General features: G+C 37.7%; 2 protein-coding genes across 5 annotated transcripts; one reads left to right on the forward strand and one right to left on the reverse strand.

Annotated features, from left to right (window-relative positions):
* Positions 1-4,076: 4,076 nt before the first annotated feature.
* On the reverse strand, positions 4,077-15,918 carry ss18 (SS18 subunit of BAF chromatin remodeling complex). Of its 4 annotated transcripts, XM_044134331.1 has the most exons (11): positions 15,713-15,899; positions 15,160-15,236; positions 14,997-15,081; positions 14,204-14,360; positions 13,146-13,376; positions 12,167-12,337; positions 11,781-11,858; positions 9,979-10,101; positions 7,225-7,355; positions 6,753-6,815; positions 5,460-5,593 (listed from the first exon to the last, which is right to left on the reverse strand). In XM_044134331.1, the coding sequence occupies exons 1-10, from the start codon at positions 15,776-15,778 to the stop codon at positions 6,798-6,800; spliced, it is 1,137 nt and encodes a 378-aa protein (XP_043990266.1). In that variant the 5' UTR covers positions 15,779-15,899; the 3' UTR covers positions 5,460-5,593; positions 6,753-6,797. The 4 variants fall into 4 exon arrangements, with proteins under 4 accessions (XP_043990265.1, XP_043990267.1, XP_043990266.1 ...); XM_044134330.1 differs by lacking the exon at positions 6,753-6,815 and having other exon boundaries at positions 4,077-5,593; positions 15,713-15,918; XM_044134334.1 differs by lacking the exon at positions 11,781-11,858 and having other exon boundaries at positions 15,713-15,918.
* A 1,073-nt stretch (positions 15,919-16,991) lies between these two features.
* On the forward strand, positions 16,992-21,134 carry psma8 (proteasome 20S subunit alpha 8). Its single transcript, XM_044134335.1, has 7 exons — positions 16,992-17,203; positions 18,570-18,696; positions 18,863-18,987; positions 19,072-19,194; positions 19,336-19,455; positions 20,486-20,548; positions 20,629-21,134. The coding sequence occupies exons 1-7, from the start codon at positions 17,102-17,104 to the stop codon at positions 20,722-20,724; spliced, it is 756 nt and encodes a 251-aa protein (XP_043990270.1). The 5' UTR covers positions 16,992-17,101; the 3' UTR covers positions 20,725-21,134.
* Positions 21,135-26,340: the final 5,206 nt, after the last annotated feature.

The raw sequence follows: 26,340 nt of genomic DNA on the forward strand, positions 1-26,340 counted from the left end.
TTTTAAATCCTGAATTACAAGTTGACTGTAATTCATGTCTATTGGCAACTGATGAAAACTGTACTTTGATAACCTGTGCCATATTTATTTATTTGTTGAAAATTAATGTAAAAATAAAAATAAAAAAAATAAAAAACTAACAAACTAAATATAACAAACATTTTACAACACAGATATTCTTCAGTGGTATTTTAGTTTGTGATCAAATAAAGCAAGTCAATGACAAGTGTGGATTATTCATTTCTGCTTCAGCTGAAAATAAATAAGCAGCAAATGTGTCATATACATTAGTGAAGAAACAACATGTATTGAGGAGGAGCCTTATCCAAACGGAGAGCCTTTGTTTGCAGCTGTCGTGACATATTCATGACTAGGTCCATAATAGTCAGATTCCTGATATATCCCCTGGGGAGAGCAGAGAGAATGGTGTCACATCCAATTACTGCAGCACACACTAGAGGTAAATCAAGCCCCTGTGGCATGAACTCTGGAAGCTAAGGTGCAAACACACACTGCATGAGCAAAGTTATATGAAAATTAATATAATATTGGAAAACACATTCCCCTGGTTACTTAGAGGTCACATATGGATTACACATAGAAATGAAATTGGCTAGAGGCTGTGGTTTGCCTTCTTCTAAAAACATAAATTGACATAAAGAGGATCTAGTAGTTGTGTGGTGCAGACGGTGCTTGCTCAAGATTTTGTTTTTACGGTTATAGATTTGTCTGGCCCTGTGCAGAAATTGAAATTACTGATGAGGACGAAGATTTGCCCCTCACTGAATGAGAAAACAACCAGGTCACCGTGTTCTCCCTTAAACCTTCTACTAACCACCATTAAGACGCTTTTCTGCAGAGTGAAAAAAGGAAAGAAAGAATGCCTTTGTCTTTATCCTCCACGGTGGTCTTCAGGAGGCACGTTGGTTTTAGTGGTTCGGGGGGCATCACTGCAAGTGCACAGTCCCGTTTCACCCTGGAGCGGTGCAAAAGCTCCTGCCCAATAAAACAGGCTGCATCCCCAGGGCCCCTCCCTCAAGCCTCCAGTCAGCGCTTGTTTTTGCACCATTTATTTAGTGTGACACATCTCCAATTAAACTGTGGAGGCTGCTGCATTCCCCCCATAACTACCTCTTATTCCTCCCCATAGACTTTCTGTCACACCGAGAGTGTGAGTATGAAGGAGTGAAAAGGAGAGCTGGTTGGAGGGAGAGAGAGATCACATCTTGCCTGCCAGCTATGATCACAATGTCATTTTCTCCTCAGTGGTTAGGTGCCTCCTCTGAAAGGTGCCCTGAATTATAATTATCAAAATATTGAACAAAATAATCATCCCCTTTAATGATGCTGCCACTTCACTATTTGCATTGCTTTCGGCTTGTAGCTTTCGGCTTTTTGTCAGACAGAAATATATAAAAAGACTAAGAAGCCACAAACACGTTTCCAAAAGACTTGCCCCTGGTTCTCCATGTCTTGCATCCATCATCTTAAATTTAAGAATCTTTCATCTGAGCCAAGAGTCTCCTTGCCTCCTCTTCATCCTCCCACAACAGCCTCACACACGGTCGCAGGAGGAGTGACTTTGTCCGACCCCAATACCGTCTGCAGGAGCGCAGCTGAGGGCAGCAGCTGCCAGGGAGGACTGGTGGGGGAGCGCCCAAAACGCCAGCTCTGCCAAGCGCCCGGGCCAGGGGGAGGCCCAGTGGCAGCTGGGAAGGGTGGGGCAGCCAGCTGTGGAGCAGCAGGGTGGTGTGGGGTGATGGTGCAATGCCACTAAATCTTAGCAGGGAAACACAAATGTAAATATGAAATCTAAACATACAGGTACAGTGAACAGGTATGGTATGGTAGGAGTTAAAATCCTTTTTTTTTTTTTTTTTTTTTTTTTACCTTGCAGCACTTTTATTGCTCTCATCATCGTTTCCACCATCTGTACCAAGTCAGTGGCCCTCTTAACACCAAACGCAGCTCTCTCGTCACGTGCTTCGGCCACACATCTGTTGTACCATCTGCATAACTCCCCCCAAAGTGACAGGTAGTCCCTCTACCTCTCTGGAGGAAGCGGCAAAGGAAAGAGGGGGCACGGAAGATAATTTTGGGTGTAAATGTGCTCTGGACCTCTCTGGATGCATCTGGCCGAAGCAGACCACTGCTGAGCAGGGCAGGGTCATTATCAGTTGGAAACTTACAACCACATAAAACAATTAGATCATACTGTCACATTATGACAGCACCAATAGCGCACATCTTGTTTATGATATGTGCCACAGGATGAATGCTTTTGCTCTTGCCAGAGTTCATACATCTGAAGCCTTTCTCATGTTTTTTTTTTAAATGGGCCTATTATCTTTCCATTTTGAACAACAGGTTCTTTACATTTTTTGCATAAAATCATTCTCTGATAATGAGATTTCACCTTTTCAGCTATGCCTATTTTGAGCTCCTTTCAGAATGCACCATTTTTGGTATCTGTCATTTTTATGTAAATAAGCTGTTTCTGGCTGTGCCTCCAACTCCATGTTTAATTTTGCACTTGAAAATGGCTGCAAACAGATGCACGATTGTACAACTGGACATCTTTGACCTGAGTCAGGTCCAGAAGAAGTGCTCAGCCATCAATGACGCAGCAGCAGTGCCTGAACAATCAACAAAACACTTGTCTTTTTCAACAGCCATTGTACAGCGCATACAGCAGTAAAAACAGCTGACCAAACATACTAATCTTCTAATAATGAAATGGGCAGTGCTCTGCTTGGTGAGGGGATTGGATTGACTGGGGTTCCAGGTGAGAAGCAGTACCTGCCAACTGTAACATCATAATGGAAAGGTTTTTAAAATAGCTCGTTTTCCAGACACCAAAATCCAATGATTGCCAAAAATTGGTAGAATGTTTTTATTTTGTTTGTTTGTTTATTGCTTACACAGTTTCTAGAAGCAGTAGATTTAAATGGAAGTCCAGAAACATGCAAAATGTGAATTTTACATAATAGGTCTCATTTAACAACATACTAATTTCATTAAGATAGTCTATTATAAACCAACACTAATTCTGAAGTATTCAAAATGTTTTTCAAAGAAATAGAAAAATGTTAAAATGCAGCAGGGGTGCAAATACAGTGATGTCTCTACCATCTTTGTTCATAAAGGATGTCCATGCTTCTTTCCATGAACAAACTGAATGGAGAGCATTTTTCAGTTGCAGTTTTCCAAATTGGATTTAGATCTTGACCTTACTGAGTCACTCTATCACACAAATATAATTTGACCTTAACTGTTCCATTGTAGCTCTCAAATTATTCTTATCTTCCCACTGGAAGGTATTCCACTCCAAGTCTTAGACCTTTTACTGCCACTATTTTCCTTCCCTGTATTTGCCTTGTATTTTGCTCTATCCGCCTGCTCTGACCAGCTTTCCTGGCCCTGCTAAAAGCATCCCCACAGCATGATGCTGTCACCACCATGTAGTTAGGGTGATGTGCCGAACAGCTACATATTGATCTGATCTGACCAGAGCACCTTGTTCCACATTTGTGTCCCCTTCATGCCTTGTGAAAATGTACCTTTTAAGCCTTTCTTCTTGCTATTCTTTCATACAGCCAAGACTTCTAGAGGGTACAATTAATAGTTTTCTTGATGACAGAGCTGTGGACCTTTGCTTCTCCGCCAGTTACCATGGGTCAGTTTAGGTCATGTCCTGGTAATTCTATAATTTTACCATACTTTGACTTTCCTACCAAGTTTCTTGTGTTTCAGAATGCCGTTTGCTCACTAACGATGCTTTCAGCAACTGCATTTATGCTGAGGTGAATTGCAGTTTAGACTGTATTTATAAACAATTAGCTGACTTCTGAAGGTAGGTGGCTGTACTGAATTTTATTCAAAGCAAAAGCGGGCTGACTACATTTGTACGCCTATGTAAAAAAAATGTCATCCACTTCACAATTGACACTATGTATGTCAATCCCACATCATAACATACAATGTTATCTGAAAGGGTTCAAGAGTTACGAAAACTGCAGTAAAACAATATATTCATAACATCCTTCAGTCAAGGGGCTAAAAAATCCACACAAAAATATATTAAAGATTCTTCCAATTTATTAGAATGTACAGTTCACATTGCCAAGACACGTTATGTGACCTCCACTTGAATGGGGTGCAGACTGAAAAATATTAAAACAGCCATATAAACAATATCAGAGGACAGTCAGTTCCTCATCTTTACGCTGCTGTACATATGGGATCAATAAAATATGCACCATAATACAGATATCAAGCCAGTGATATAAAACTGCACAACCAGTCTTTACTGTGTTGAAGGAATCCACTTCAGAACATTATTTTCACATATTATGTTACATATTTGACAGTAACAATATTCATTATTCACACAAAACACTACTTGAATGACATCAACTCAGACATTTCTTCAAAGGGGGCGACATGATTCCAGCATTGTCAAATAACAACAGGCTAATAAAAACAAAACAAAAATAATCCTAGAAAATAAATCATGTTGGGCTTTCCCATTAACCACTCTTCAAACAAGCTGTCAATATTTTCAGAAAATAATAATAAAAAAAAAACCCTCCCAACTGAGATTATTTTACAATCTGCTACATACAGTATTACCTCTCTGAGAACAACTCTTAAGGAAGAAGGCCTTATTTTGTCAGGTACTGTGGTTTAAAAAATAAAAATAAAAAAAGAGAGAAAATACCTCACTTAACACTTCAGATTTTATGGGTTGTCTTATGCTGCCCATATTGTTTTTAAGGAAATTTTATCTATGGCATTTTTCATAAAATATTGATTTATACAGAGTCCATGTCACATACATTGCAGATCTAATTTATTAGTCATACAATTAAATAACAAAGAAAGAAAACTGTATGGGATTCACCGTCTTTAAAAAGCTTTAAAGAAAAAAAAGAAGAGGGACACATACGCTTCTTTAAAATAAACGACACAGGCTTAGTACTAGTTTTCAACATCTTATACAAAGTTAGCTTGATCTAAAAAGCACAAAATAACAGTTTTGCTTTCTTTTTTTTTTTTTTACATCATCACATACACTGAGACATGTACCATTGGCCTATTTGGAAATTTGCCTGGTGCATCTTTACGTCTTCAAACCCCCGAGCAAATCCCTACGTTATTGCTTCTTGTGATTGGAGAGTTGAAGGGCAGGGAACTGATGCACTCAAACACATTGAAAATTTGACGTTTGAGTTTTGGTATCCAAAAATCTTTGTTGCCACATTCCTCACTCTGCAATGCTAAAGGATAAGGCAGTTCCATTTGTTTGTTTATTTTTTGTTAAGGCATTGCCGCTTTGAGACTCTGGAGCAAGGTCACCGACTTTGACATGTGCATGATGAACAGGAATACATTTTGCTGGAGAGGATAAAAGCCCAAAAAGGGGAAAACATATCTTGTATTCATAAGCATGTTTGTGTCCGGGACGATCTGAGCTGAAACCATCATTATTGTCTGCTTAGCAGTTGACCAGAGGTCAAAACTCAGAGATCAGAGAGGAGTTGTGTAGGTAAACTGTGACCATTTCTCATTGCTGGTAATTTCCATACTGGCCCTGTAGAGTGAAATACGACAGACACATGTTACTGAGCTTTTAAACAACTCTCAGCACGGTGCAAAGAAACATCTCAAGCTGCAGTGTTATTCTGTAAAACATGATTAATAATATATCTGCACTGACTGGTATTGACCAGCAGGTGGCAACATGCCTTCACAATTTAAAAGCACTAAACTAACTTAACATATCAAGTTTGGGCACAAAAATTACTTCTGAAAAATAGGAAGCTACTTTTAAATGAGAAAAATCTGCTTTAACAGTTCTATTTAATGCATTCCTAAACAGGGGTCGAAATATGCGTTTGGTATTAAAAGACACTATGAGTTTAAACTTTGATATAACAAATTATAATGTTAGGGGTGTAACAGCACACATAATTATGGGTTTGGAATGAACATTATTCATTTTTCTATAGAACTTAAAATACTTAAACAAAAACATTAAAAACGCTTACAGATGCTTTTTTTTTTTTATGATTATCTCAGCATTACCACTACACAAGCTACAAAAGGAACTTCCACAACTGCTGCAACCTCTGACAAAATGCACAAAAACAATAAAAATATTTTTACTTTTACTTCAGAAGAATATGGTACACTGACTATTTTCAGTTCAGGCCAGATTTTAATACCATCTGTAAATAGTAATGTTTAGAGAAGTCTACTTTTTATCTAAATTAACAAAATGCATGGTAACACATTGCATAGTGTCTGGTAAGGCTTGACACATGAAGAAAGGAACTTATGCGACTGACCAAATATCCCATGTGCCCTAGGTTTGTAGTTTTAAAAGGACCCAACTAACAAACAAAAATAACTGAACAGCTTAGGACCATCACATGTACCGCTACACCCCTTTAAACACAGTTTAAACAATGAACTGTTGCAAATTAAAGTAAATTAAAGGCACAGCCTTTGGTTGCAGACCATGTATGTTTTTTTTTCTTAGACCTCATTACTTACAGTTCGACCCCTGGTAGATAAAAAATAAATAAATAAAAATAAACAAGTGTAAAAAAAAAAAAGGAAGGGAGGGAAAACTACAAAGAAAGACTGAAAGGGATAGAGGAGAGGAAGAAGAAACATAACAAATGCAAATTAAGGCTAAGTGGTCAAGTGTCTAGATTTAACGTTGAGGTCTTCACAGCAACCATTACCTTTGCTTCTTATAGAGCTAGTCAGGGGTTCAAATCCCCGCTTCTTTATTTCCTCATGTGCCCCTAAATGTTCAAAGATAAAGATATCAAAGTGCAGCTGTGGTCCCCACAAAAGACCACAGGTAATACAGGGCAGCAAATCAATCCCCCTTCAAAACACTGACGCAGGCTGCATCAAGTAGAAGGAAGAATCCTCTTTAAAGCCCTCATTTATCACTGAAATAGGATTCCACATAAGCCACAGAACATAAGCAAGACTGAGAATTGAGAGTAAAAAGACACTAAACATATAACTTCCACTGGGAAGAAGACATTTAACCACCAAAAATGACAACAGCATGCAAAACACACTACCCATTAATGTTTTCTCATTTCATTGATAATAATTTGGCATTAACAGTAACAAGAAAAAACACTAATTCTGATGCACAAACAAGTCTCTGTGACCATTTAGTCCTTTGGCTATACTCACCTGGTCATAACCGTACGGGCGCTGCTGTTGGCCCTGTGGAGGTCCGGGCTGAGGGGGACGGTAGCCCCCGTACTGCTGTCCCTGACCCTGTGGGTAGTTGGGATACTGTCCTGGGCCACTCTGGGAGGGACCTGAAATAAATATTCAGCAGAATGAATTGAAAACAAGATGCGCTTAAATTCCCTTAAGCTGACTGAAAAATCTACAAAAGCAACTTTTCACACCTCTCAGATGCTGCTAACACTATCACTTTACATTATTTTTTAAACAGATTTGTTTGATAGCGACAGAGTCTTAAAGTTTTGGAGTACATTCCAGCCAAACTTAGGGTGTCTTAATGCTTTGATAAATTCAACCTTTAAAGGTATTTTGGTTTAATTTAAGGATCAACATCAGGTATGACAAATAATTTAACCTAATATCTTCTCCTAAATATATTGGTAATTTTCCCTTATGGCTGCAGTATGCAAGTCTTGTTTATTTACATATTTTTTGAAACTGTCATTATGTTCTGATACTATAGTAAGAGTCAAGTAATATATTTATAAATAACAAAAAAATAAAATAAAACTTTCTCCTCTGCCTCCTCCCTGTTGTCCTATAGCCAACTACAGAAATATACACCTCGGCTATGAAACTACCAATCATAGCTAGGAGGAGGTTCCTATGGCTGTCAATCATAGTTGAGTATGCGCTGCTCTGCCTGCTGTGAATGCACAAGCTAGGTAGAATGGGCACCAATGACTATGGATAAATAGTTTTCCTGTATTGGTAAGTTGCTGCTCCGCCATTAGTACATTGAAATTAAGACATTTTTTAACAAAATTTTGTTGTGATTCCATACAATAATAATAAAAGCATTCTGACTGAGCAGCATATGCATGAGCATTATTGCCAGTGCCAAGTCCTGACTCCTGGATCTGATTGGTTGCGTCAAACTGGGAGAGATGCATTTCTGCAGATGGAAGTAGGACCACAAGAAAAAGGCAGAGGAGCTAAATTTTTTCACACAGATTAGGTATCTCGTTATACTGTCGGAAAATAATGAAAGTTTTAAGGAGTATATAAAAAAACATTTTTATACAAGTTACACACTGCAGTTTTAATGCCTACACCAGATATATGACTTTGGTAAGAGAGAAGCTAAAGCTAATACTGGGTGCTAGAGACTATACGGAATCGCAACAAAAGAAAAAGATGGGCCAATATTGTCATTAAAATTTCCAGCAGTTGCATCGCTATTAAATATATTTCTAATCCACCCCTAGTACCAAAAAGTTAATTTATATCTGCATTTTGAACCTATTTAATTAGGTTGTCTACTTAATGGCTGAACCTGCAATGAATAAGCAAGTCAGGCAGTGGTCCACTAATGCAAGAAGACATCAATGAAATTCTGCTGGTCTTCATTAGAGGAGGAAGTTTCATTTAAAACAAAAAAAAAAATCATCTCATCAGCCTCTGCACACTGCAACAAGCTCTGTAACTGCTGTGAAGGACTCAGGGTTGAAGTCAAATGAGGCCCACGCAGCATCGTTAGGCGCTCGTAATGCCTTATGCTGTTGTGTATAACCTTGTGGGGGCCTTCGAGAGCAGGCATGTGTGTGTGCCAGATGAATCTCACCTCACAGCCTCTGGTTCTGTGCTAGCTCATTACTAAAATGAGCTTTGGCTAAGATACAGGCCAAATGGTGGAAGGTTCCAATAAAAGAAAAAAAAATGTGATGAGGAAACATGCCTCAAGAGTTTCAAGAAGTCAACTTTAACAGCAAAGGTTTCTAAAAATGGTAAGGTGGATTTAGTTCTTAAAGCTCTGTGAATATCATGATGTTGGCTAATCTAGTAGGGAATCATGGGTCAACTTATAACAAAGTATGGAAAGTTCTGTTTATCCAAAAAGTTGCAAGTAAGTATTGCATTCTACCAAAATACCTAATCATGCTGCACAGGAATTTTAATAAAAAAAAAATAAAAAAAAACTTTATAAACTGTTAACTGTTGTAGAGAGAAGCAAGATAAAGTGTCTTGTAACTGAATGACTGTAAGGTTAGGGTGTTGTGGTGATGGAAATTGAACCTCTGATCTAGTGTCAAATCTTTAACACATGTTCTGCTATGAATGCACAGCATTTAGTTTTTTTTCCATCTTCCAATAAACTCTGTCCACTTTCCTTTTTCCTGCTCAACATAAACATTCTTGCAGCATGGACAATATGTCCAAGTATGCAACCCTGCTGTTGTGGGAAGAATGTTGTGCTTCTTCTTGTTTTCAGGTGAAGGATGGACTCTACAATATGTTGAAATCTTGGCACGCTGTTTTCTAACCTAACTTGCTTTCCACAACACTGTGATATTGTCCATCCCTAACTGGTATGTTTGGTGGGGAAAATTCCCATAACAATATTCAGATTTCACACAAAATTTTGCTAAAATACAATAAACAGTGAAATTGCATGGGGTAGTAATATTTTTCAAAGGTGCTCTGACTGCAAACCACAGCAAGACATTACTGCATTTTTCTAGAGGTAATGCAAAAAAGCACATGTAGGGTATTAATTAACACATAACACTAATGCGATGGAAGACACGTTTCATCTCCATCTCTGGATAAACTGTGAAAACACTTTGAAATCCATCTGGATTGTTCATTTAAAACATTTATAAAAACATTGCGGAGGGAAAAAAGTGATCAGAAAACCGACAGTGCCTCCTAGAGGACAAATATGTCTCCTAAAGGTAAAAGTATGGAACTTACCATAACCCTGCTGCTGTGGTGGGTAGCCTTGTTGACCTGGATACTGCTGTTGTGGAGGATAACCCTGCTGTTGTGGCGGGCCTTGCTGGTATGCTTCTTGTTGCTGGCCATACTGTGCATTACCTTCAATGAGTACGAGCATGACTTGTTAACCACATGCAGATAAATGGGATGCACATAGTCGTTGCAAAGTGCAATCAACTTCTGCTTTACTGTTTATATTATTACCCAGTATATATGGAAGGCTATTTCCTTTTGTACGAGTCACCACTACAGCATCAAATACAAATGAAACTAGATATTTACATATTCTGTATAAAAAAAAAAAAAATTAGAGAATGGTTTACAACCCTTTCAATTCATGTAACATATACTGACATAACTGAGCTGTTAAATAAGTTGGAAAAACCTAGATGACGATGTCATGGTTTAAGTTTCGAATAAAGGTGTGAATTTATGTAAAGGACATAGCTCAAGTATACACAGCTTCCGTTCTGATATCCTATACAAGAAAAAAAAAAATCTAAAAAAAACTGGTGGAGATTTTAAGGTTTGATTCATCCTTGGGTACAAATTCCAAATCCCTAAAGGTGCCACATTTACAAATATGTAGGTATAAACAATATTGGGAAAGTCCAGCTCTTGCATTGTTTAAGAAGGACTTATGTGCCCTTAAAATGAACTTGGATGCAAAATATTTTTGTTAGCCCCAGAAAATAATTTTTTTTAAAAAACATAATTTTCTTTAAACTACATTTTAAGAGTTTGGCCATAATGACCACTGTAACATTTGGAAGAAAACACTTGCAGCTTTTCAAGCCTCAGGTCATCACCCCAACTACAGGTGGCTTCCAAATCTTGACTCAGTTCCCCTAGATCTATCAGGAGGAATGGGCCTAAATTCCAGGAAGCTACTGTGAAAAAGTTTTTTTGAGGAAGACCCAAAATATCTGATACATTAAAGTCAATTCTACCAACCACTAAGTGAATATGTAGAAATATCTTGACTTTTGTAAGAGTAACTAATTTAAAGTAATAAAAAAACTCTTTGTTTTGTGATTTGACAATAGAATAAGTAATACCAAGTGACATCAAGATAGAAATATATAATCTGATTTTAATTATTTAGAGGTCAGAGAACCTCAGCATGGCACAGTGAGGTCAGATTTTGAAGAGTGGAATTTAGGAAGCCATGTTTTTAGTTCTTCACTTAACTACTTTAGAAAGTGAAATGTGTTTATAGGGTTAAATGAAAGGGGTTGGTGAGTAGAGGAGGAAAACAACAGTAAATGTTAACAGAACAAAGAGAAAGAAGTTTATATTTCTTATTTTCTAGCATTGTTGCTAGTGCGTCAATAACAATCCTTCACCCAACAAGCTGGAGAACACCAACTGTTTCATGCTACTCAACAATGGCTTGCGGTTTGTATGTCACTTGTAGTGCTCTTCTGCATGTCCCTGGTTATTAATAATTTGTTTGGTAAACATTACTAGAAACAAACCACAGAACAAACTGTCCATAGCATCAGGAGTATGATGCCATATAATTAAAGGCAAAAAGTGACCATTTTATATAATTTCTGCAGAGATCCTAACTTGCTGATGAAACGCAGCACCTTCTCAAAATAGTGTGAACCTCTAAAACATAGATGTTTTATGATGTCAGATTTAGAGCACCATATTCAAAAAGGGCATTCTCCAGGGCAATAATGAAGAAACTGTGAATACCAGCTTCATTACAAATTCTTGGTCTGTGTCAATTCAGTGAACATCTTCTCCAAGTGACTGGAGGGTTCTCCTACCTTCTGAGGCTCCCTGTCCTGCGTGACTGTACTGGTCCCCATAGTAGTCTTCCTGCCCTGGGTACTGCTGAGGGGGTCCTACATACAACATATACACAGGTAGATTCAAGGTGTTGTTGAATGCCTTGTGTAAGGGGAAGGTTAAAGAGGATGGGTTCTTTTGCTGCTTATTCTCGCTGGAGAGCTCTCTGTTGGCTGCTTCCTTGTTTTGCTCAAGGCTGAAAACTTTCAAGTTACACCCATTTCTCATCAAGATATCTGAACTACAGTGGACCGAGTAGAAGAAACCAAGTAAGACAGGAGCAGGAAACGCAGAAGGAAGGGGTTATAAAGAAGAAAGACTAACACTCACAACTTGCACACCTAAGAGAGGCCGAGAGGAATACCTTGCTGCGGAGGTCTGTAGGGTGGCATCGGTCTCTGTCCCATGACATGGTTCCCTTGATTGACCTGGCCCATCATACCCATTGGATTCTGTTGCCCTTGGTAGTGTTGTCCACCACCACCAGGAGGCATGTTGTACTGCTGCGATGGAGGCTGCTGATGCATCATGGGGCCTGCAGTACACAGGCATTGCATAAAGCCAAAGCAGTATTGAATAAATTTCACATTTTTCCATATCTGACAGAACACAGTGGTGTATGATTGTGAATTGTGAGGGTACTACATGGTTTCCACATCTTTTAGTGAATCACAATATATGTGATTTCAGAGGTTCTATATCCACTCTGGGTGAGTACTTGGTAGAATCACCTTTTGGGGTAATTACAGCTGCAAATCTGAACAGTAAAAATGTTACATCTTCTTTGCAAAATAGGTCAAGCTCAAATAGATCGGATGGGGAGCATCTGTGAACATCTTTAAAGGCTTGCCCCAAAATGTTCAACTTAATTTAGATATGACTGTTCAATTGCAAATAATACTGGAAAATGCTTTTATTTTTTACAACCTCACTGTTGATCTAACAGAGTAAAAGGTCACTGCCATGCTGGATTGTGAAACTCTGCCTCATCTTCTGCAACCTCTAACAAGTAGTTCTCATATTTCTTCCCAATAACTGAAAAAGTTCTACGTACGTGATGAATATTCCATACCCACAACATGACAATTAGAATTGTTTTTTCTAAGTATCATTTCCTGCTTTCCCCCACATGCATCAACCAATAGTGTTGGCTTCTCACATAAAATCAGAATAAAATACATCGAGGTTTAGAGCACTAACATGGTAAAATGTGAAAAAGTTCAAGAAGTATGAATACTTTTGCATGGCACTGTTTGTGTCTTACAGCGAACACCATTGAAAGTGATGAGCGGTTTTAAATCAACGTAGCCAAAAAAGGGAAACTTGCAAATGCATCCGTTCACCTTGACTGGGTTGCATGTTCATGTTTGGTCGAGGGCCGTAGCTTCCCATAGGTTGACCCTGGGTCATGTTCATCTGGCTCTGAGCTGGCATGCCCTGCGAAGAGGGCACCGCGTGATTGTAAACACCCATAGAGCCGTGGCTGCTGGGGGGCATGTTCATTGAGCCGCTGGGCATGTTTGGAGGCTGGTTGGGACCCGGACCAGGACCTTGCATGGGCATATGATTTGGCCCTAGAAAAAAGAACAGAGCAAAAACATAAATACATCACAGTAACTTGATAAACTCTAACGTGGTATTTAACACCAGCCTTTTCACCTTTTCTGGCAATAGATAATACAATTTGTTTCTTTATTTAAAATGTAGAATAAGTTAAGTTGTCATTTATTACTGAAGCTTATTTAAATCATGACATATAAACCTCTGTATTTCTGACATTCTAATGTACCTGAAGTTACACTTAAAGCTAAAAAAGATAGCCAAGCTTGTGGTTGGCTTTGGTGTCCATCAGACTAACATTACTTTACATATTGAGGTTCTAAAAAAAGAATTTTGGCAGATGTAAAGACAAGGGATCATGATTATACTGGCAATCTTTTGGTTTTTTTGAGATACTTCTTCTAGACCAACTTCTTCTGAAAGCAACTACAGATAACACTTTCACAAATCATAATTCAGTTTTTCTCTCATAGGTCATTAGGAAGAAAAAGACACCAAACTACATGGGAGTGAATGTGATTCCTGCTATAGTGATAACGCACTGCTTTCCAATTACTCCATGGATGTTGGTTGACAAAAGTGACTTACCTCCGCACACAACAGGGTCAGAAACAACATGTCAACAAAGTGCTGCATTTCAATAAAAGAGAAAAAGAATCAGAAATAGAGATCACATCATAGATCCCCACCACAGCAGGAATGGGTGACATCATCCTTCAGCCAAACGACCTCCCTCATAGTGCTGTGGTGTTGCCAGGCAACTCAGGGTGAGACAGAAACTGTGGAAGGAATAAAAAAAAAGAAAGACAAGAAATAGGGGCTGCTGAGACAGGGGACTTACCAGGCATCTGTCCATTCATCTGGGTCTGCATATGGGGAGCTGGAGGGCCACCGCTAACCATTCCCTCAGAGGGTATGTTGTGACCGTGAGGGGGCTGGGGAGAGGGTCCGCTCTGGTTCATGCCACCAGGGCCCAAGGGCATATTTTGAGTGGGTGGCTGTAGGTGAATACCACAAACACACACATCAGTTGTCTGAAAAAAATAATGACATCTCTGTCTGCAGGAAAGAAAATCTGGTAAGAAAAAAAATATCTAAAATGTTCTCACTAATCAAGTATGATTGAAAACATTCTAAAAAATAAAGATTTTTTCCTTCAAATGCTTTCCGATAGAAGAGGCATTCAGACATACAAAATTGGTGACATTATTATATTTTTAATAGATTTAATTTGTACTATAAAAATTTATTCATTGAATACAAACATAATAATTCAGAGAAGAAAGGAGACAACACATAAAAAACACTTTCTTTTTAGTAATTTGCTAAAATCAGAATGAATTTAAACAATATTTTTCTCATAACCTTATAAAAAGATCACATAGAGTATTGGTTACAATCTGGGATTTTAGAAAACAGCAGCAGCTAAAAAAATAAAAGAATGAATGAATACTTAATTTTAATTTAAAAACAAAACAGTAATAAACACATTTAAAAATGTTATTCAAAAATACTCTAATTCTCTATAACTGGTAGAGGACCTCAACAATGAGACATCGACTAAACAAACCAACATTAACATGAAACTCGTAGTTATACAAAACAGAAGTTAATTATTCTAGACAAATACTCACAGCAGGGAGGAGAGACTGTACGTTTTGATTGGAGTCTGCTATCGTCGCCAGATACACTAAATTTCTGTGCAGCATCTGTTGATAACTGGTAGATTGAGATTAATTAATGCTTCACATTTAATTAAATTAACTGTGCAGAAGAAACTAAACTTGGGAAACTTACTGAGAACATTCGGCTGTTTTGCCTTTACTCTGGAAGTCCATTATACACTGGATCAGCTGGTTGTTTTCATCAAGTAACTGAAAAAGTAAAAAGCGGATATAACTTCTATGTTACTTCTCCTTATTTTAAGACAAAACGAAATGAGATTGTATAATCAATCCCGTTAGAGTTATGCTCTCTAGTGTTTATTCTGTTGTAGTTGAAGACAAAGAGATGAGGTTTTTTTTGTGAAATGTAAGCGTGCGTTTCTCGCTAACAAAGACGTGTCTTGCATGCTAGCTGTGCATTGCTAACAAAACCAAAGGCCTTCATTCATCTAACGAACAATTTTCCATTAGCATGACAAGTTAACTTTGGTTTCCCTGTGTACACACGGTGTCCTGCTTCTAGGGAGTTTCGTATTCACCGCGCTTTGATCGTGTAACAGTGTTACCGATCTGCCCACAGTTGGACTTAGATGGGCACTGCTACACAGACAATCTCAACAGCTAGCAGCAGCGTCTCAAACCGTAGCCTCCATAATGATCCGCGAAAAAAAAACCTGACGAATTACCTTCTGTATTCCAGCGGGTGTTATGTCACCCTTTCGCTGTCTGTGAGGTGCAAAAACCACAGACATGGTGATAAAAATTACGAATAAAAGCGAGCTACAGCATAAAAAGTCCCCAAGTGGCTAACACAGGACAAATCGGTAAAACTCTGATCCCACAGCGCTCAATACGGTGCAATTTCGTAATGCAGCGGTCCGTTTTGAGGGGTGACGGGAAATTCAAACTCACTTTTTTTTGTCAGTCTTTATTTCCATTGTGTTGTAATTGGAAAATCACATTTGCCGTAGATAAATTGTTAGAGATTAAACACTTGTTTTTCTTTGCGAATATATCGTTTTTGACTTTATCTAATTAAATTCCCCCTTCATCGTTTAGTGGAACAGTCTATAGAAGAGTAGAACAACACAAAAGGGGAAACTGTCAAACTTTAATAATAATAATAATAATAATAATAATAATAATAATAATAATAATAATAATAATAATAATAATAATAATAATAATAATAATAATAATAATACAAGTAGAAGTAGTACAAAAAAAGTTATTTTCACATCATACACGAACATACCGCGTAGTCGTTATGCGATGTACTGATAGAATTGACAAGGAATAGAATAGTAATTTTGTGGGAGTGTAGCTTTTCTAAGGGTAGTGTGTGTTTGATTCTAATTTGTTGTGAATCTTAAAGCATGGGCGTTATTGGCCCTGTGGACATGTTGGCCCCTGGATACGAGGCTGCTGTGTCCGCCATGTTGTGGGTGGTAAGTTCGCCTTGTAGAGCAATTCAACTTTAGTGAAGTGTTTTTTATTTGGAGGCAATTAAAAAAATAAGTTTACATGCAAGACATTTAAAGAGTTAGAAATACGTAGTTGCATTCGATGGTGATTTTTGAGACACAATGAACAACAGATATTACACAAACAACCCTTGCGAAACACAGTATGCTCAAAATACACATATTTTTCTTCGAAAAAAATAGAAAGTCGCTTATATGTTAATTATGAATTACTAACTGTTGACAGTCTTGCGTTAACTTGCTACACGCCAGATGTAAAACAACATAAAGAAATGCAGACACGTATTTAGTTGCAATAAAAAAAACTATATGAAATGCCCGAGCGTTAGACAGACAGCTTGATTTAAACTTTGACATATGTTTTTTTTTTTAAATATATATGTTAAACTAAAAGATGCCACTTATAAAATGGCGGCGTCACTGACGTACAATTGACACTCACGCGGCCTTTGCCATTTTTAGAATCCGCAGTTCATAGGTAACGCGCATGCGCAGTTTCAATTCTCAAATTGATCCGCTTGCTGCTAACTAGCTGAATCATTTGATTGAGCTTTTCTCATTTACGTCTCTTCCAGCTTGTCTTGCAGTGCAATGGCGGCAAGATATGACAGAGCAATTACTGTCTTTTCCCCCGACGGTCATCTCTTTCAAGTAGAGTATGCACAAGAAGCTGTAAAGAAAGGTTCCACCGCAGTAAGTGTTTTAAATTGAATTGATGCTAAAGCTAACGTGGTCAGACTCTATTAGCCAAAAAACTAGCTGCTAGCAGTCACTAATTTCTTGCTCAGTAATGTAATTTGTTAAAATTGTTTGTTATATTTTGAATTTTATTGGTGTAAATGTTGTTTTTGAACAGGAGTTATTTTAATTGAACTGGTAACATAGTGGAGACGATACTTGTGGAGTTGAAAAATCACCACTGTTAGCATTTTGTCGCTGTGTCACTCTCACAGTACTTTCGATTTTGATGTGATTTTAAATAATAAGACACGGAGAGAAAGGGTGATTAAAAATAATTAAAATTAAGCCAAATAATGGTCACGTTTGTTTTTACGTGTAGTAAGATAGTATTGAGGAATGTTTTTCAGAATAAGTATATCTTCTAATTGCTACACAGAATTTACCATAAACGTACTCTATGTAGGAACAGGCATTTATACCAAATCCTTTTGGATATAAAGAATTTGGTTTAAGTTCTTCATTCCAAAATGATTTTTATTCTCTAAATGTTGATCAACAAGTTATTACTTAGTCATAATTTGGACAAAGTGATGCAACAAAATCACTCGGAAATACCGTTTAAGGTATTTATTAATAAAGTTTTTATTTTCTAATTGACCTAACTTAAAAATTTTAACACATTAAGTCTTTGTTCTGTAAAATCCTTCCCATAAATATGATTTAAAGACTCGTTGAATGTGTAAAAAAAGCAGTGTCCACTTATTAGTTTTTTATTTACACTAAGCAAACTGAGCAGCTGTAATTACAGATCGAAAATGACTACAGCTAATGAAACAATGTAACACATTTACTGCTTCAGAAAATATAGTCACATGAAAATATTTGTTTGTATAAAAACTTTTGCAAAAACAACATACTGGCAAGTAATTATTTGGCTGTAATCAAACCCCTAGTCCTATTAAAAAACAAAATCTGTCAAATTTGGAAATAATAAAGAAAAACTTGCCTTTAAAAGTGTCATCAGTGCACCTCCAATCTATTCTGATGAAAAGTTGCCTAGTGTTGTTCCATTGTGCTATTCTCCTCCTGATGTTAAATTTATTATTTTTAAAATAAGAAACAAAGTAATTTTCATCTTTGCAAAAAGCTCTCTGTACTGTCTGTTTTAATTTGGTTGTTTTTATAGGTCATTAATTATATTCAAATTTTGTTGGGACTTTCTTACTGAAACACATCCTTAGTCTTTTAAGTTGGTTGAATACATAAGTTGTGGATTTACTCTGCCTCAGTAAGTGCATCAAATGTGAACCCCTAAATATAAAATATTAACTGTTTCTGAAATGTTTAGTAATAATCATATGCTGTCTCTTGTCCTCAGGTTGGAATCAGAGGTAAAGATATTGTTGTTCTTGGTGTGGAGAAGAAATCCGTTGCAAAGTTGCAGGAAGAAAGAACCGTCCGCAAGATCTGTGCACTGGATGAACATGTCTGCATGGCATTTGCGGGTAACTCGGAAATCAGTTTTTAGTTTTCCTTTCTGACATAGATAATGGATGCTTGGCATGAAAAATAGATAATTGGATTAAAATTAGGGCAACATATAAATGTTTATTATAATTTCTTTCACTGTCTCCTTGGTTTAGTGGTTTAATTTCTTGCTTTGTTTTTAAGGTCTGACGGCAGATGCCCGTATTGTGATAAACAGAGCTCGGGTTGAATGCCAGAGTCACAGGCTAACAGTTGAGGATCCTGTCACAGTGGAATATATCACAAGATACATCGCCACTCTGAAACAGGTAATGTACAGATTTTGGAAAGGAACAATGACAAATTACAACGACTTAGTTATAGTGAGTATTCTCCTCTGATTTCCTTAATAGCGTTATACTCAAAGCAACGGACGCAGGCCGTTTGGAATCTCTGCATTAATTGTTGGCTTTGACTACGATGGAACCCCAAGGCTGTATCAGACAGACCCATCAGGGACCTACCACGCTTGGAAGGTCAGTGTTTTTTTTTTGTTTGTTTTTTTAAATATCTTTATTTTCATCACAGTGTTCTCTTTACTTGCTTGACAAACAAAGTGTTGGTCTGAAAACAATTCCCGTTAATTTTGCTGTACAACTTTGTGGAAAAATATTTAGGCAAATGCAATCGGCCGCAGCGCGAAAACAGTGAGGGAGTTTTTGGAGAAGAATTACACAGATGAAGCCATCGCTGGGGACAATGAGGCCATCAAGTTGGCTATCAAAGCCTTGCTGGAGGTAAGGTCATATTAAACCTTTGTATCAGCTTGTTTTACTAAAGTTGCTCTCTCACCATTTAATTTCTGCACTGAGCGTTTCCACGACAAAAATGTTAAAGTGAAAAATTAACCTGAAACGTAATTTTAAATTATACCTATTGGGAGTGAGAACAAAAGAAAATGTAGCATATTCAGGTTTCTAGTCCTAGTTTTACTGATGAGAAAATACAGTTCTGAATTTATGCACAACTCTGTTTTTCATTGAATAATATTTGGATAGTATCTTTAATATTTTGATGCGGCAAATCAACATTTAATTTGAGCTACTGGTAAATATTTAAGGTATCGGACGATAATTTATGTGTGTTGGTGTATTTTGGAAAACTGATTAACTCTTACTTGTCCTAATGCCCCCCACCTGTTGTATATTTGTAGCATCTGAGATGTTAAAAGACACAGAGTTTCTCATCAATATGACTATTTTTAGCAATGGTATTGCAATTTAATACTTTTCTGATATTGTGCAGCCCAGTCTTCCAAGATTTGGGTTTTAGACTGGAATTTTGATCTTGTATTGGTTTTCAATGGTAATTGTGGCAACTATTTTATGAATTTTTAGTAACAAAATGAAGGTTTCACCGATAATTTACTTTTAAAGGTTGTATGTTTAGCGTTGAATTCACTTTCCCTCCATATTTGATGAGTCTTATTTATTACATGTAAATTATCTATGAAGCCATTCGTTTTGAAATGGACCAGATCTGAGCTGGTCATATGCTGTAACGGAGGTAGTCCTTTAACATGAGGGCTAATCCAACTTCAGCATAGTGTTAACAATACAAATAGTCCAACTCAGTAAATGTACTTGGCTGTAGAATTTTAGCATTTATAGAAATATACTTGCAACTGAAAACAGTTCTGACCTGATCTAAAAACTAACTGTTCAGACAGTAAAGGTATTTTTTGAACAGTTTTAGCGTCAAGTGATATTCATCTTAAGTGGAAATTTTCCTTTAATAACATTGTAATTATCCCCTAATATATCACAGGTTGTCCAGTCAGGAGGAAAGAATATTGAACTTGCTGTTATTAGACGAAATCAGCCACTCAAGGTACGCCATTAAACTAATCTGGATAATATGTTGCATATTATTAGTTTAGCTTTTGTATTAACTTATTTCTGTGTTTATAGATCTTGGAATCCAAGGAAATTGAGACCCTGGTGGCCGAGATAGAGAAGGAAAAAGAAGAGGAGGCAGAGAAGAAAAAGCAGAAAAAATCCACTTAAAACTTTTGACTTAATCTTTGGTTTATTGCACTTGGATTACAATAGTATCTTTGGGTTCCATACATTAGTTTCAAAGAATGTACTCATTTGTTTCATTTGTTTGCTGAGCTGAATCTTAACTTCAGAGCTGCAGATACTGCTTAAACCTTTTCAAACATTTTTGGGTGATGCACCAGAACCAGTTCCTATCAAGATGACAAAGGTTGGATGCAACCATTAATCCAAACTCTGTTTGTCCACAGCTAACTGCTACTGTGTATGTTAGATATTCTTTTCTCAAGGTTTGAATTTAGATCTTTTGCCAGGCTTTGGCGAATTCAAAAACTGCTCAAATGTTGAATACATTCTACATGATGTTGAAATCCAGAATGAAACCAAATAATCAATAAAAGTGGATTTTTTTTTATGTCTTTCAAAGTTCAATGCTTTTATTTACTGACTCAATGAGTTGTGTTGGTATGTAACACTGAGTAACATTATGATTAGACATTGTAACACTAACTCTTCAATTTAAGAGCAAACTTATAATACCCTCACCCATTATATTGAACGCTCTACTGCAGGGGTGTCAAACTCCAGTCCTCAAGGGCCGCTGTCCTGCAACTTTTAGATGTGCCTCCGCTGCACCACACCTGAATAGAGTAATTAGGTCATTAGCAAGGCTCTGGAGAACTGATCTACACAAGGAGGAGGTAATTAAGCCATTTCATTCCAGCGTTTTGTACCTGTGGCACATCTAAAAACTGCAGGACAGCGGCCCTTGAGGACTGGAGCTTGACACCCCTGCTCTACTGCAAGGCGGATACTGTGATAAGACCCCTAACAGCAGTATGTTGTGATAAAGTATTTTCCACCTATCAGCATTCTTTCACAGCTGAAAATAGTGTGGGCTTGATTGCTTCATAGAGAGCTCACCTTTCCCTCAGTCGTTTAAAACAAATTAGGGTTGAGCGAATGAAGGGTATAATGGTCCTCCTCTACTCCCATTTTTTTTTTCTTTTTTTAAGCCTTCTGCCTTTTTTTATTTCACCCTAAATTCGCTTATCAAGCAACCACTGCTCTGAATTCTCAACGACACAATTATGGCCGGCGGTGTGGTTGGGCTGCTTAATGGGATCCTGGCCTCAGACCCCAGTGGGAACTTTCAGTGACTTTAATCTGGAGCCCTTTGAAAAGTTGTGCCGTGCTGTGCTGAAGAGCCCCGGGGGTTCCCTCTGACTCCTACCAAAGACATAATGGTGAATGCTATAGTCCTTCATTTAGAGTCATCTTCCCCAAGCCAAGATTTCCTGAGTGGCTGCCTTAACTACGTCTGCACTTGTCTTGTTTGGGAGTTGTTGCTGGGGATTTGGTTTTGGGCTAATTGTATGGATCAGTATGGCGTCTGATTTGTTCCCAACCATGCTGTCATTAACTCCTGGGATAATTAGTTTTGTCCTAATTTGTGACATGCACTTACACATGAATTGTCTATCACTATTTAGTTTTAATGCTCCACCACTAGTTTGAAGGTAATGAATGGATGACCAAGAAAGCTGTAGGTAACGTGGGATTAGCTTTATCCTGGGTAATCCTCTAGCTACAGAAATCATCTGATCCGTGCTTTCAATAAACCAGGGGCAGCTTATTCTCGTTACTGCTAAGATTTTGTCCTTTGAACTGCTTATGGAAAAGAGTATTCTTTTTATTTCTTTCCTTTTTTTTCCTGGCATTGTTGTTGCCTGCAATCAGGGCTGCTGTGCCTCAGGACAAAGTCCATCTCTCTCATCGCTGGCTGCTGCTCATCATTAATGCAGAAAATAATGGCTTCACCAGAGGTCATTGAGAGAGGAACTAGGCTTGAGGACATGCACTCTCCAAGCAAGACTATGCAGTCCTGCAAGCCGTCAACAGTGCACTATATCTGCACACTTGTACGCATCGTGTAGGCCAGTCGTATGCACACAGGGGAAACACTGAAAAATGTCTAGATTTTATCTGGATTTTATGCAACAAACGATTTCAAATAGAGCATAAATATAAACTGGTGTGGATTTGTATTTGGTCCTCAGGTCAATGCTTTGTAGAATCTTCCTTTGCTGCAACTACGACTGTAAATTTTTAGGATATGTCTTCATCACATATAAAAACTGAAATATTTGCCCATTCTTCTGTGCAGCCTCTCAAGCTCTGTCAACCTATTGCATTTATCAAAATATATTTTAAACTCTTGCTACATATTTTCAATTGGATAATGACCTGTACTTTGACTCCATGACATGTAAGTTTAAGGTCATTGACCTATTGGAAGGCGGACCACCATCCCAGTCTGACACTACAGCATGAAAATGCCTTCTTCCACATATTCACAGTGTCTCCAGCACAATGTCAGGCTAACAGGGAATGGGATTTTTCTTGCCATTCTTGCATGAAGTCCATATTTGTGTTGTGCACAGCTAATTGTTGTCCTAGCAACAGATTCTCCTGGGTGAGCTACGTATCTATGCAACTCCTCCAAAGATCCCATGGATGTTTTGGCTGCATCTCTTACTATTGCTTTTCTTGCACTATTGGTTTTGGTTGTATTGCCATGTCTTGGTAGATTTGCAGTAAAAAAAAAAAACAAACAAACAAAAAAAACATATAGCTCTGGGGAAAATTAAGAGACCACTTGAAATGAACAGTTTTTCTGGTTTTACTTTTTTATAGGTATATGTTTGAGTAAAATCAACTTTGTTTTTTTAATTCTATTAACTACTGATTACATGTCTCCGAAATTCCAAGCTAAAATTTAGTATTTATTTGCAGAAAATCAGAAATGGTCAGAGTAACAAAAAAAGATGCAGTGCTTTCAGATCTCAAATAATGCAAAGAAAACGAGTTAAAACAACAATATTAATGTTTCCACTCAGGAAGAGTTCAGAAATTAATATTTGGTGGAATAACCATGAGGTGTAGATTAGGCTTCAATGCAGTGGTCTCAATTTTTATTCCAGGGCTGTACATTTTGCATAACTTAAGCAACAGTCTGTGAGATATAAAAAGCTGGGATAACTTAACCCTGCCTTAAACTTCACAACTTTAGTTCTGAACTGTGTGATGTGTTCCTTAGTTATATGCGATGTGTTCACATGTGATTTGTTCACTATTGATTTCTAACAATCCTCAGAAGAATTTATAGCAAGATTGAATCTACATACTATTAAAGTGACCTCTGAAGATAGCTAGTTTCTATTCAATTTAAGTGTCGGATGTAAAGTGATCTGAATAGAAATGCATGCCACGATTTTGAGAATTTTATTTTTAAACTAGAAAATTCCTGAAGAAATTTAACTGGGGCCTGCCAAAGTGTGCCCGTCGGTTTGGACCCAGCGTTCTGATGCTAAGAATTTGCATCAATGCTAAAGAAAGCTGCAATGTAATCAATAGAATCACAAGAATGTTAAGTAAGCTGGACATGCAACATTCAGTATGATAAAGCAAGTGTATTAGCTAAAATGAGCAAATATGCTAATGTAAGCATAAATACTTTCAGTAGCATGTGGGGTATCATTAGAATGTTTACTGTCATTTACTTACTCCATTAAGTATACTAAACATGGCTAATAAGTCTGAAAAATAGAAAATAGCTTATTTAAGCTAAAAGGCTAATGCTAATGAACTGCCTTGCTTCCCTAACCTCGGATAAACAGATAATGCAGAATGATATCATTGCACCGCCTGCGGCGGTGCACTGTCCAGAGGGGCATTTTGAGGCTTTTATTTTGAAATTTGCAGTAAGCTTCATATTAAATGCCCACACTAATCCAATGTGTAAGAGTGCTTTGGATAAACCAGTCACATAAAGCCAAAAAGAGCAATTACATGATGTAAAAATTCCCAAGGCTTTTATTTTGAAATTTTTGTTAAGCTTCATTTGAAAGGGTCAAAGTCATCCCATGTGTAACAGTCATTGGATTAAATCAGTCATATAACGCTCAAAAAAGCAATGACCTGATGTAAAAATTTTCAAGGGCTTTTATTTTGAAATTTTCAGTAAGCTTCATTTCAAAGGGCTAGACTCATCCCATGTGTAACAGTGACTGGGTTAAATAAGTTATATACAGCCCATAGCAGCAAGTAGTTGTAAAGGCCAGCTCAGTCCTCCTCTGTTTTAACTGAACTACTAGTTCGAACTACAGTGATGCGTATTTGTAGTCCTCAGCAGCTCTCCCTTCTCTGGGTTCCGCTACATGGTAAATAATCCTCTCTGCCAGCTGTGAGTGAGACATCCAGGGGGAGACAATTCTCTGTTTGAGCCAGCCAGTTTGACTAAAAAAAGCATTGCAGAAAACTGTTTCCCGTTCGGGAACCGTAATACATATTCGAAAACCGTTTGAAGCATATGAGAGGGCTATTTGTCGTCTCACATAGTCCCGCCATTCATATCTCTACCTCACTCACAGTATTAACAGCGATGAGATAAAAAAAGTGTGTGCCAAGGTCTGAAATTTATCAGAAATACATGGAAGTGAATCAGTGAGATCTTTCTGCTACCCTGGCGATGACTTTGCTCTGAAGCACCTGGAGAGAAAACTGTAAGCGCTAGATAATTTTTGAAAACATTTGACCGGAGCAGGCACTGTATCAATGTCATGACCAAGTTTGATACCAATCATGCAATATTTGTGAGCGTGAGGGCGAGTTAAAAAATGATTTGGGGTCAAAATGTCGCTCTGACTCTCACTCTAGCGGAGCGGCCTTCACACTCTGATTTTTCCAAAAATCAAAAACTTTGCGTCGCTTAGAAAGAAGTTGTGGACAAAGCGTAATACATATTGACGTGCTGGCTTCACTTTAAAAGAGATCACGGACGTATCTACAAAATGAAGTTTGAATGGCGTTTCTACATAAAGTTATGACGACACAGAAAATCCTCAAAAATAGGGTATTTTCAGGATTTACTGGTTGCCTCATCCCTTGACGAAGAGATGCACCTGGTGAGCTCGTTAGTGATTTTGGGGTCGTTTTTGCTTTTACGTCCGCCATGGTAACTCCAAATCCCACCAAAATAATAGCTCTCCCGGAACGAGGACGCTTTTGATACCACTTTTGTGGGTGGGCTCGAGCGGCAGTACGAGCCGCATTAACGGTAACGGAAGAATAATAAATAATACGTATTAAAGAAACATTCTATTGGGTGTAGAACAATAGGTGCAGTGACTGACTTGCTTCGCAAGTCAGCCACTGCTCTCCTTATGCATTGCTATGGGCAGGCCCCAATAAAATTAAAAACCATATATGTTTTCATTTAATTGAACAATTATGAATTTATATGTTAGTGTATCACAGAAAACTTTGAACAAAATAATCTATAGGTTCACTGTGACTTGACAAATCTTCAAGAAACAAAAACATTTTTGCAAGGCAACCCGTCTCTTACTCCTTCGATTCTAACACATTTTATTTCCGGAAGCTTCAGGATTTACCTCTTCTGCTCCTCACTTCGTGGACCAGAAGAGGGCAGTGTTGCATAAAAGCAGCGACTATTGTATCGCTTACATTTTCTCTCACTTCCCGTCCTGCAGATTGACAGTGTGACTCCTGTAGCTAACAGCGAGCAGAATCCACTGGCCGCTGACATGTTTTTGTCTCTGT

The sequence above is a fragment of the Gambusia affinis genome, linkage group LG12, assembly GCF_019740435.1.
Source record: "Gambusia affinis linkage group LG12, SWU_Gaff_1.0, whole genome shotgun sequence".
NCBI classification, from domain to species: domain Eukaryota; kingdom Metazoa; phylum Chordata; class Actinopteri; order Cyprinodontiformes; family Poeciliidae; genus Gambusia; species Gambusia affinis.

Excerpts from the sequence above, each read along its gene's own strand:
- ss18 (XM_044134330.1), bottom strand. The coding sequence starts at position 15,778 with ATGTCTGTGGTTTTTGCACCTCACAGACAGCGAAAGGGTGACATAACA. Across the intron at positions 15,237-15,712 it reads CACCCGCTGGAATACAGAAG|TTACTTGATGAAAACAACCA; the intron begins GTAATTCGTCAG and ends TTACTTTTTCAG. Across the intron at positions 11,859-12,166 it reads CTACAGACCTCCGCAGCAAG|GACCCCCTCAGCAGTACCCA; the intron begins GTATTCCTCTCG and ends TGTTGTATGTAG.
- psma8 (XM_044134335.1), top strand. The coding sequence starts at position 17,102 with ATGGCGGCAAGATATGACAGAGCAATTACTGTCTTTTCCCCCGACGGT. Across the intron at positions 18,988-19,071 it reads ACATCGCCACTCTGAAACAG|CGTTATACTCAAAGCAACGG; the intron begins GTAATGTACAGA and ends TTTCCTTAATAG. Across the intron at positions 19,195-19,335 it reads GGACCTACCACGCTTGGAAG|GCAAATGCAATCGGCCGCAG; the intron begins GTCAGTGTTTTT and ends AAAAATATTTAG.